Source organism: Bos indicus x Bos taurus, chromosome 15 (assembly GCF_003369695.1).
Source record: "Bos indicus x Bos taurus breed Angus x Brahman F1 hybrid chromosome 15, Bos_hybrid_MaternalHap_v2.0, whole genome shotgun sequence".
Taxonomy (NCBI): Eukaryota; Metazoa; Chordata; class Mammalia; order Artiodactyla; family Bovidae; genus Bos; species Bos indicus x Bos taurus.
The window spans coordinates 30,662,586-30,674,022 of record NC_040090.1 but is presented as its reverse complement, the minus strand read 5'-3'; the positions used below and the strand labels follow the sequence as shown (position 1 = coordinate 30,674,022).

General features: G+C 40.2%; 2 protein-coding genes across 3 annotated transcripts in view; one reads left to right on the top strand and one right to left on the bottom strand.

Annotated features, from left to right (window-relative positions):
- Positions 1-214: 214 nt before the first annotated feature.
- On the bottom strand, positions 215-2,719 carry LOC113905516 (cytochrome c oxidase assembly factor 4 homolog, mitochondrial). The gene is made up of 2 exons (XM_027562941.1): positions 2,539-2,719; positions 215-838 (listed from the first exon to the last, which is right to left on the bottom strand). The coding sequence occupies exon 2, from the start codon at positions 824-826 to the stop codon at positions 572-574; it is 255 nt and encodes an 84-aa protein (XP_027418742.1). The 5' UTR covers positions 827-838; positions 2,539-2,719; the 3' UTR covers positions 215-571.
- Positions 2,720-2,770: 51 nt separating this feature from the next.
- PAAF1 (proteasomal ATPase associated factor 1) overlaps positions 2,771-11,437 on the top strand; it is a 41,410-nt gene continuing 32,743 nt past the window's right edge. Inside the window, exons 1-4 of one of the 2 annotated variants that reach the window (XM_027562939.1) lie at positions 2,771-2,866; positions 4,436-4,476; positions 8,136-8,239; positions 9,991-10,041. In XM_027562939.1, the coding sequence (XP_027418740.1) occupies positions 2,820-2,866; positions 4,436-4,476; positions 8,136-8,239; positions 9,991-10,041 (243 nt within the window). In that variant the 5' untranslated portion in view covers positions 2,771-2,819. The remainder of the gene's footprint in view (positions 2,867-4,435; positions 4,477-8,135; positions 8,240-9,990; positions 10,042-11,437) is intronic. The other variant, XM_027562940.1, reaches the window with a different exon arrangement.

Genomic DNA, 11,437 nt, shown 5'->3' with positions numbered 1-11,437 from the left:
ACAATTGATGAAAGATAAAGTCATGTGTATCATTATCAGAAATTAGTTGTTCTAGTGTTTTGTTTCTCTCTCAAACCAGACTAAAGCAATATGAAGGGAGATATATTTGCATTACATCAGTTTCCTACACAGTGCATGGCACATGAGGTCTCATAAACCTTGCTGTTTTTGAACCTATGACCAAATAAATGAAGAAATGATTAAGGGTAACCAATTTACCTTTAGATTGTGAATTTACTTTAAATGTCCATGTAATCAGCACAGTATTTGGCACACTGACCCAAGATGTAGCATAGGAGAGCATCCCTTAACCCCACTCTGTTTTACACAGCAAATACTGGTCAATATTTAATATTGATGATATAATATGGGTGAGGATGTGTGGGATCTCAATATGATAGCTCATGTCCAAACCCATGGCTGCCTGGCTCTCAGCCCCAGGCCCAAATACTATCCCCAAGTCTTACAGTTCTTGGCCCACACTTCCACTGTTCAGGATTTCTTTCTCCCATGATCTGTCTGGGTGCTAGTTTCTGCAGGGCCATCCTCTGGGCATAGTTGGTTTGGGGTCTCAGCGGTGGGTGCTGCTTTGCTCTTTCTGCCTCTGCAGTTCCTCCCGTCGCCTTGCCTGCTGTTCACTCATGCAGTCCCGGAAGGCCTGCACCTGTGGCTGGCACTGCCTCCAGTCCTGGTGCTGGGCCATGCACTCCTGCACTGCATAGTGGGAAGCAGCACAGCCTGAGCGGGAGATGAGCTGGTCCAGCGGGTCCTCTTCTTCATCCTCCTTCTTTACCTGTCGGGACCAGGCATGGCCTTGAGCTGACATCTTCTGGAGTCTCTAGAATATCAACGGGAGCAAGGTTAGAGTAGGGACATGATTATATACGTTCCTCTGTTATAAACAACACTGACCACTGCACTGTTATAGCCTATTTATGCCTATGTCTCCCCTCGGAGATTGTGAGCTATTTGAGGACAAATACTGGGTCTGATTCATCCTGGTACCCCCAGCACCAGGCTTGCAAAATGGTCTCAACTGAACAGAATGAGATAAATAAAGTATGTGAGAATGCTCAGCACAGCACTAATAAGGCTCAAATGGATTCTACTAATAAAATTGGAATTAGGTGAAATGTCACATTTCTGGGGAAGCTATCTCTTTTCTCCTATTGGAGAAGCAATCTTCTTTTCTCCAATTAGCCTTATTCTATGGCTGGAGAAGAACAGAATTTAGTGCTTGAGAGAGTAACCATATATGGGTAGGGTTTGACATTTGTGAGAATGGAGAGTTGTGTGGAGAACAGAGAGCATACAAGGTACAGGGCAAGAACTAAGTTTGTGAGGTGTGAGAATACTTAATGTGAGGTGCACTTGCCCACATTGCCTTTCCACGATCACCTGCTTCAGAGCACCCAGCACAAGGTAGCATATAGAAGGAACTTAAGAGAAGTTTGAAGATAAATGACTCAGCCTTTGTACAAATTTAACCATGACAGGCTATAAATAAGCTAAGACTCCTTAATGCCTTTCCTGGGTCTCTGATTCATTTAACAAATTATCATTGAGTATCTATCATGTACCAAGCTCTATGCTAGAGTTGAGGATACAAGAGTGACCAAGACAGATACACTTCCTGCCTTCATAGAGTTTATAATTAAGGTAAGTTAAAAGGCTGTTTACTTGTGTACAGTGTCTATAAACAGCTAAAATTGGGAAGACAGTGGAGACTACCTAAGCCAGACAAGGGGACAAACAGGCAGGGAAGCCTTCTTGCAGAAAGTGATTTCTAAACTGAGACTTGAGAGATGAAAAGGGAAGAGCCAGAGATGTAAAGAATATTTCTAGTCAGTGAAGAGCAAGGTGGGGATTTGAGACAGAATTTGACATGAGATGAACTGAAAGTTTTATATGACCGGAGAACAGAGTATGAGAACAGGAAAATTAATGAAAGTGATGAGAAAGTATCTGATCATAGGAAGACCACATGTTAAGGTGTCAAGAGGGCAATGGGGAAGTCACAAAAAGGTTTTAAGAACTCTATGAAAGTGAAAGTGTTAATCGCTCAGCCTGTCTAGACTCTTTGATACCCCATGGACTGTAGCCTGTCAGGCTTCTCTGTCCATGGATTTCTCCAGGCAAGAATACTGGAGCAGGTTGCCATTTCCTTCTCCAGAGGATCTTCCTGACCCAGGGATTGAACCCAGGTCTCCTGCATTACAGGCAGATTCCTTACATTCTGAGAGCCACTGGGAAAGCCCAAAAACTCTAGAAGTGGAGTCGCTCAGTCGTGTCCGACTCTTAGCGACCCCATGGACTGCAGCCCACTAGGCTCCTCCGTCCGTGGAATTTTCCAGGCAAGAGTACTGGAATGGGGTGCCACTGCCTCTCCTTTGAAAGAATGGGTAAGCAGAAAAACCCAGGCGGCCAAGTCACTTAAAACCTCCTCGACCACCTTCCGGAGAGGACGCATGCGCACTCGCGAGCTCGCGCTGTGCCCGCTAGGCTTCACCGCGTAAGATCGCGGCACACAGTGCTCACCGAACAGGCAGACAAGAGGACTCGAACGCGCGCTGCTGCACAGCGGCGTCGGTTTTGCAGGCAGTTGTTACTCTACCGAATTACCCGGTAAACCTTCGGTCAGGAACCAGCTTCCTGCAAGGAGCGCGTGCGCACAGGAGAGGGGCGAGAAAGAGACTCCACCGCGTATTTTCATTCGCGGCTTTCGGGGTAGATCCCGCCCTTCGTTCTCGACGCAGGCTCTGTGGGGAATCCACTTCCGGGAGAGAGCGGAAGGGGCGGGCTGGTGGAGGCGGGTTAAGATGGCGGCACCTTTGAGGATTCAGAGCGACTGGGCCCAGGCTCTCAGGTGAATCCAGGTCCAGAACTGGGACATAGGAGGCGGGTAGCGGATGTTGCCTTTACGTTAAGGAGCGCCATCCCCGACCCAGGATGTCCATAGGAGTTGCCTCATCAATTGTTGAGGGAACCCTGGGCCTAGAAGAAGTCTCAAATCGACATGGTCATTGTTTTTCATTCTCGGAAGAGTTATGTATCCCAGGAAACACGTATGCGTCGTGTGATGGCAGAGGCAGAATAGGATCAATGAGTTGGAGAAAGATAGGAAAACTGAGAGGCAGGAAGACTCTTGGCCAACTAGTCATGGTCATTTAGCAAATATTTATCAGCTATTTCCAAAAGTCCCAGCAATCTGCATTACCAGGAGTCTTGGCATGCTTCGCGACCCCTAGTGATGTGTTAGTTATGTTGTGTGTAGTCCATGGGGTCGCAAAGAGTCGGACACGACTGAGCGACTTTCACTTAACTTCACTTCACAGGTCTTTTCAAGGAACAGTGTAACGCCTACCATGTTCAGACTCAGACCTAAATAGATGCTCGGCGGAGTTCAGATGTGTACTCTAAACTTAAGGGGTGGTTCTTGCCTTCGAGACGCTTACAGCTTAATTGGAACGAACAGCAAACCATTCATTTATTTATTATGGATCATATACTGTGCAAGTTATTTGCTAGGCACCAGAATGAGTACAGCGGTACCGAGATGTTCAGCCGCTAAGTCGTGTCTGCCGTGGACTATAGCCGGCCAAGCTCTTCTGTCCTTGGGATTTCCAAGGCAAAAATACTGGAGTGGGTTGCCTTTTCCTTCTCCAACAGCAGTGCCATGAATGGCAACTATTATACTAATAGGTTTTTTAAATGGAAACAATGGTGAAGATGAATGAATTATAAGTCTCCTGCATTTAAGAAACTTATGCCTCACTAGCGGAGAAGGCAATGGCACCCAACTCCAGTACTCTTGCCTGGAAAATCCCATGGATGGAGGAGCCTGGTAGGCTGCAGTCCATGGAGTCGCTAAGAGTCGGACCCGACTGAGTGACTTCACTTTCACTTTTAACTTTCATGCATTGGAGAAGGAAATGGCAACCCACTCCAGTGTTCTTGCCTGGAGAATCCCAGGGTCGGTGGAGCCTGGTGGGCTGCCATCTATGGGGTCGCACAGAGTTGGACACGACTGAAGCGACTTAGTAGTAGTAGTAGTAGTATGCCCTACTAGGTGGGCTGAAAATAAACATTACTACAACACCAGATGTGTAATAGGAAGAATACTGACATTTACTGAGGACCACCTTTGAGAGAACACAAGTCCAGAATGAAGAAGTAAGTTGCCCAAGATTGTGCAACTAGTAAGTATTTCATGATGAAGTACTTGAGCTTCACTTAACTAACAGGTCTATGCATTAAACACAATCCATAAATATTTCTTCAACCAATAAAATTTGTCTATGCCTGGATAAGGTATTAGACTGATTTGTGTAAGTGCTGTGGCTAAACTGGAAATTATATGTTCTTTCTCCCCTTCATCAATAACATCCATTTTGACGTTGAGTGAGTCTAATTAGGTTTTTGTTTCTCTTCATAGGAAGGACGAAGGGGAGGCCTGGCTGAGCTGTCACCCCCCAGGTAATATCCTTAAATCTGTATGCCTTCCCTTTAGAGAAAGAGGATTTACAACCCCTAGGAAAGAGCTTCCTGCTTTCTCCTGGCCCAGACTACTTGAAGAGTGCTTCAAGTAGTCTTGAGATGTGCTTCAACAGTCTTCAGATGTTCTTGACCATTCTGTGCTGTAAGGATGTCACTGCAACTCCTCCATTCTAGGGGAAAGTGAAAGTGAAGTCACTCAGTCCTGTCTGACTCTAGCGACCCCATGGACTGCAGCCCACCAGGCTCCTCCGTCCATGGGATTTTCCAGGCAAGAGTACTGGAGTGGGTTGCCACTGCCTTCTCCGATTCTAGGGGAAGGGCTTCCAATTGGTGTTCCATTGGGAGCCACAGACATTTATGGAGACATTCCTGCTGCATCTTAATCAGTGTCTTTGCCATATATTATTGTATTCTAAGCAGTTCTGTAGCTTCAGTTGTGACCTTCTTGATTATGATTCCTGGGTCTACAGCTCTAGTTCTGACCTCTGTTCATTTTCAAGTAGAAATTGAATAGTTAACCTGCTAAACATTTCTGGTTAAAACTCTCACTGCTGTTTTGAGCTTATCAGATAGATCCAAAATCTGAAGCTGAGTGCTTCCATTGTCAAACAGGTTTTCTTTCTAGATTTTCTCAGTTCTTAAGTTATCACTATTCTAGACATCAGAGTGAAAAACCTGGTACCTCACCCTACCATATACAGTTAGTTCCCAAGTCTTCCAAATTTTTCCTTTCAATGACATTCCTGTATTAGTCTCATCCATTTGTTTTCAGTTAGTGTGGTAACATTAAAATTTTTTTCCTTTTAAATTTGTAAGAAAGCTTTGTTTTGCTGATTATTTTTCATTTTCAGAGACCTTTGATATCTCTCCATAATAAGATATTCTAGGAGAATAGAGTTTTAAACAGTTTTCTTTTGAGGAATTTGGTGCTGCATCAAAGAAAGGTGGTAGCTGGAGGTCTCAGAATCAAGGATTTTTGTCTTATTTTTAAAGATGGGAACTAATTGGAGAGCAATTAAAATACAGGTTATACATTCAAAATATTAATCTTTGTTTCATTTTAAAATGCTGTGCTTAGTCACTCAGTTGTGTCTGACTCTTTTCAACTCCATGGACTGTAGTCTGCCAGGCTCCTCTGTCCATGGGGATTCTCTAGGCAAGAATACCAGAGTGGATTGCCATGCCCTCCTCCAGGGGATCTTCCTGACCCAGGGACTGAACTCAGGTCTCCCACGTTGTAGGCAGATTCTTGACCATCTGAGCAACCAGGGAAGCCCTTATTTAAAAGTAAATAAATATATTAAAAAAAAAGAAAAATATATATAGGTTGTAGGTAGAAAAGAAGACTAACTGAAAAATCAGTATCTTAGATGAGAAAGAGATTGAATTAAGTCTAAAAGACTAAGGTGAAAGAAGGTGAGGGTAAGTGTAGATGTATTAATAGATACATGCATAAACATGGATATAGAAATGTGAAATTTTCTTACAGCTTCAGTTTTCTTATAGCTGCAATTTTCTTTGTGATGTTGGAGTTAGGGTCAGCTTTTAAAGAAGAGAATCTTTTTGTTGTTGTTTTCCCATGAAATAGCAGTTTTGTTGAAATAAAATACATGCTATCTATGTGCTAGATTTCAACCGTAACATGTAGGTACTATTAGGATTCTGATTTTTTTTTTTTAAGATAACTGTATTCAAATATAATTCACATACAGTAAAGTTTATCTTTTTAAAGTGTACAATTCAGTGGGTTCTGGTATATTCATAGAGTTGTATGTCTGTCAGTAATTCTACACATTTTCATTACCTCTAAAAGAAACCTTATGCTGTTTAGCAGTTTCTCTGCATTCTACCCTCCTCCTAGCTCCTAGCAACCGCTAATTGACTCTCTGTGGATTTGCCTGTTTTGGACATCTCTTATAAATAGTCATAATATGTGGCCTTTTGCACCTTTCATTTAGCATAACATTTTCAAGGTTCATCCATTTTGTGGCATTCATATGTTTTTATGGCCAAGTAATAGTCTATTCTAAGGACATAGCACATTTTTTGTATGTTCATCAGCTGATGAACATTTGAATTGTTTCCAGTTTTTGGCTGTTTTGAAGGAAGAAGGTTTTGATGATAGGCTAGGTATAGTGAGAATTGGCTGCTTTGGGAACAAAAGGGGCAAAAGGACTCCAAAACTACGCAGAGTTTGAAAACTGTGGTAAATTGTAGGGCTGCCAGTTTGCACAGTTGTGTCCTGTTCTGTATCTGCACTCAGCAGTTTATATGTAGAAATGTAGAAAGGTGAATGGTTAGATTAATCCCACTCTTGTTACCCAGACAAGATACCGAGACTGAGATCATTTCAGTGACTTCGTAAATGTAGAGAGGTCACTGACAGTGCTGACAGGAGAATGGTAGAAATAATATACCAAAAGAGCCAGACTTGCTAGGATAATTTGAAGCCAGGAGGGAATCATGGAATGGGACAAAAAGCAGAGTTCACTCAACCCTATTTTTGTGGCATCTTTCTGAACTAACATTTCATGCCACTTCCTGCCACACCTTATTCACTAGATCTTCTCTAGTCCAAACTTCTACCCTAGATTGTTAGTTACTCCATTAATATCTTTCAGTGACTAAACTAGTATATTAATTGATGCCTCCTCCCCCCTTGTTCCTGTGTGACTGTTCTTTATTCTTGACATGCCCTTCCCTGACACGGAGTTTCCTTTCCCTTGTCATGTCCGACTCTTTGTGACCCTGTGAACTGTAGCCTACCGGGCTTCTCTTTCCGTGAGATTTTCCAGGCAAGAATACTGGAGTGGGTTGCTGTTTCCTTCCCCATTCCTTTCCCTTATTTTCTGCCTAGTTGTATCTTTCAAGATCCTACTTGAGTCCCACCCTCTCTAGGAAGCTCTCCTACTCTGCATGAATGACTTTTGCGTGATGATTTTTACTTCCCTCTTACTCCTAGAATTTAAGTTTCGTGCACCAGTTATTTACTGAATAATTTGAGCACTTTGCTAGTTTTCTGAACTCAAGGACTTCATAGTCTGGCGGGGAGGCCAGAAATGTGAACAACGTATTGTGGGCTGTTACAGAACAACATACACACACATACACACACACGCACACACACACACGTGTGTATATATAGTACAGAAGAAGAATAGAAGAGAACATTTTAACATTTACGTGCAGGATGATATCTTATTTAGCACATATTACTGCAAAAGCAGTGTCCTGCTTAAGCAGTATTCCCAGTTATTGAAGCTTAACTCTTTAGTCTGTGTTAATATGTCTGTACTGTGGATAAATGCATATGTTCATGTTGATCTTCATCTTTGATCTTGGGAAATTCCATTTCACAGGCAGTAAAACTGAGGTTGAGATTATTCTAGTAGCTTTACAAATACTATGTTATATCTCAAAATCTTTGTTCCTGGCTTTTAGCCCTTGAGTATATTTCTTCCAAATTAGGTTCGTCTAGGCTAATTTTCTTTCTACTCACCTCACTTACTAACACAAGTACCTGCTTTTCTTTCATGAGCCAGTTTCCTCCCATATATACAGATGCCTGAATTGGGCCTTCAAGGAGAAAAATGTTTAATTCTTCTTATTTTTTGAAATATGAATCTTTGTCTATATAGGGAAACCAACTTTGTATGGCAGCCTGACTTGTCAAGGAATTGGCCTTGATGGCATCCCAGAGGTTACAGCTTCTGAAGGATTTATTGTGAATGAAATAAATAAGGTAAGATTTATGTCTTCTAGATGGCATCATGTCCAAAACTACAGTAGTATCTTATATATCTACTTTAAATATTTATACTCATCTGTGTATCACTGTCATCTCCATTCCATTCATATAATAATCATAATTTTTACTGCCTTTGAATGTCAAGAGTTTTTCTTTTATACTTAGACATGGTTTTAAATGCAAACTTTCTCTTACTTCCCTTATACTAGTGCTGTTCACTAGTGAGCCACATGTGTGATTTTTTTTTATTGAAGTCTAGTTGATTTACAGTGTTTTAGGGGTATAGCAAAGTGATTCAGTTATGTATATATGTATATGGATATTATATATATATTATTTTTCAGATTCTTTTCCATTATAGGTTGTTACAAGATATTGAGTAGAGTTCCCTGTATTATACAATAGTTCCTTTTGTTTATCTATTTTATATATAGCAGTATGTATCCACATGTGTAATTTTAAATTTTCTAGTAGCCACATATAAAGGGTAAAAAAATAAATAGGTGAAATTAGTTTGAATAATATATTTCATTTAACCCAATATATCTAAAATTTTATTTCTACCTGTAATTAATATAAAAAGTTATTAGAAATAGTTTACACTTCTTTCTTCTTACTCTTTTTTTTTTTCTTATTAAGTCTTTGAGCTCCTTTGTATATTTTAACTTAGAGATCATCTCAATTCAAACTCTGTTGGAAATACTTGATATGTATTCAGGTTTAAAAAAATTTACAGTTGAAAACAGATGATTCATGTACCTAACTAGTTCCAAACATACTTAAAAAGTTTTCCAATAGTTGGATCAAGTATCAGTTTTTAAATTGAACTTTAAGATTAAAAATTCAGTCACTCATTTGTATTAGCCACATTTCAAGTGCTGAGTAGCTTTATGTAGCTAGTACCCCATATTGTACAGTATAGCATTATGTATTTGACCACACCTTGGTGAAGGCCTGTATTAATGATACTTAATATATTGTTTTTCTCATCAGTCTTTGAGATGAGTAGATGGCCATCTAAGTGTTGCAGAACTCATGATCTGACTTTCCTTCCTCATTCTGATGGCTGCAGTCATTGTGCTCTAGTGAGATGATTCCCAAAGGGTGAAACAGCTTTTTTTTTTTTCTTTTTTTGGTGTAATTAAGCTTTCTTAGTTATAAGATGTTTCAGGTGTACTGACAAGAATAGAGAATACTTTGTTATTTACATAAGATTTTTAGCAAATGTTCATTTACTACCGACTGTGCAAAATAAGCTACATGTTTTTATATATTTTTATATTTGTTTTTCATGAGCAGTATTGTAGAAAGTACCAAAAGATCTGAGTCCAAGTCTTAGTTACTGTGACATTTACTAGCTATATAATTCTAGACAAATAACTTGGTTACCTGAGCCTCAGTTTCCTCATCTATAAAACAGAGACTGTATTCTACTTTCATAGGCTGATTACTGGGGATTGAGAATGCATATAAAAGAAACTAAGGTATTTCAAAAGTGAGTTACTGTTTATTGTAACAATCCTGTGGGATTAGCATTTTAAATTTCCATTTTGCAGATAAGCAAACAGCTCAGAGAGGTTAATTAACCCTTAATAATCAAAGTTGGCTAGACTGTGTCAGAATTGAAACCCATTTCTATTAACTTCAAGTATAACACCACCTTGCAAGCCTACATTTTCCCCAGGTGGTTGCCAGTATCCATTCACAGCCTGGGTGCTGACTTCCTTTATTCCCTTTGTACTCAGGCCCTTCCAACGTCATTGCTAATTATTGCTGAATACCTGCTGGGTCAGACAGTAAGTGCTTATGGTTGAACATTCATGTTTCCTAACTACCATGGGTCACTTTGCTATTTGATGTTGCTGCATTGTCCTGTTAAAACAGATCTGTCATTATGCTTAAAAACCTAACCCCTCAAAAGATAAGAGTTTTGACTTTTAATTTTATCTTAGTGTGGACTATTCACTCTTCCCCTTCACACTGAATTTTATCTGTTTTGATACCTCCTGCAGCTTTTCTTTTAAATCTTCTCATTAACAGCATGAACATTTTCTACTGCTGGAAGATAATACAACATTTATCTTCCTTCATTGTCTGTTTATGGATTAAAGTGTGATTTGCAGGATTGATGAGCAGGAGAAAGCCACTCATTTCTTGAAATCTTTTATATAATTAACTCCAAAGAAATAAAGTCTTCTGAGAGAAAACACAGTTCTTACAGAGGCCCGAACACTAAGCTTTTAGAGCTCCTCATGTGCTTTTCTTGGTATGAATATTTAGCCAGGAAAGTTTGGCTGACACTTTAGTTTCGGGTACAGGAGACAATTCCAAATCCAGGTCAACTCTCTTGCAGCTGTATGGGCTTTGTCATGCGGTTAGAAGCAAAAACTCATTTAATAAAAGGCCTGCAGGCAGCCAGGCATAGATATGCTGGCTAAGAAAGAATGGTCCATATAGATAACCTAATTGTCTTTTTAAAGGAATAGAAGATCTGTAATAAGAGAATATTGATTTTCAGTTATGAGAATATTATAACTTTGAAACTATTCTTTCTCATGAACTGTGAAGACTGTGCTTGTTGTACATAAAGAGGTTTAGAAAGTCTTGATTATTGAAGACATTTTCATTGTCCAGAAGAATTTTCAGAAACTTTAAAGTACTATGGCATAAGGGATAACAGATTAGGGTCCATTTGGTGAGAGCAGCTCCTCAGCTCTATGTAGGAGATATACAGTTAGGGGACAGTGTTAGTGTTCTGCTGATTAGAGTAGGGGATTGTTGTATTGCAAGAATCCTTGAGGAGGTGTTTACCAAGCCTTTTATATCTTGGCCTTGAAACACCAACATGCTTAAATGGTTACAGTCTGCCTTTAGCAAGTCATGTCACTTGAATCTAATGTCTGGTCCTAGGTATAATTTAAAACTATGTCACTAGTGGTTTCTTGCTACAGTAGCTGAAATATATGTGGTAATGATTAGGCAGAACACATGGGACACCATAAGATAGATATTTGGTAATGACCAGTCTGTGAACATATATAGTCAGTTTAAGCCTAGGTGGGATTGTGCACCACAAGCCTGACCGGGGCCTACACATTGTATGAGCATACCATAATTTACCTACTTTCTTACTCTGGTAACTGTACATGTCAGTAGTCTAACATTCGGAGAAGGCAATGGCACCCCACTCCA

Bases quoted from the DNA above. Each gene is read 5' to 3' on its own strand.
- LOC113905516 (XM_027562941.1), bottom strand. From the start codon at position 826: ATGTCAGCTCAAGGCCATGCCTGGTCCCGACAGGTAAAGAAGGAGGAT.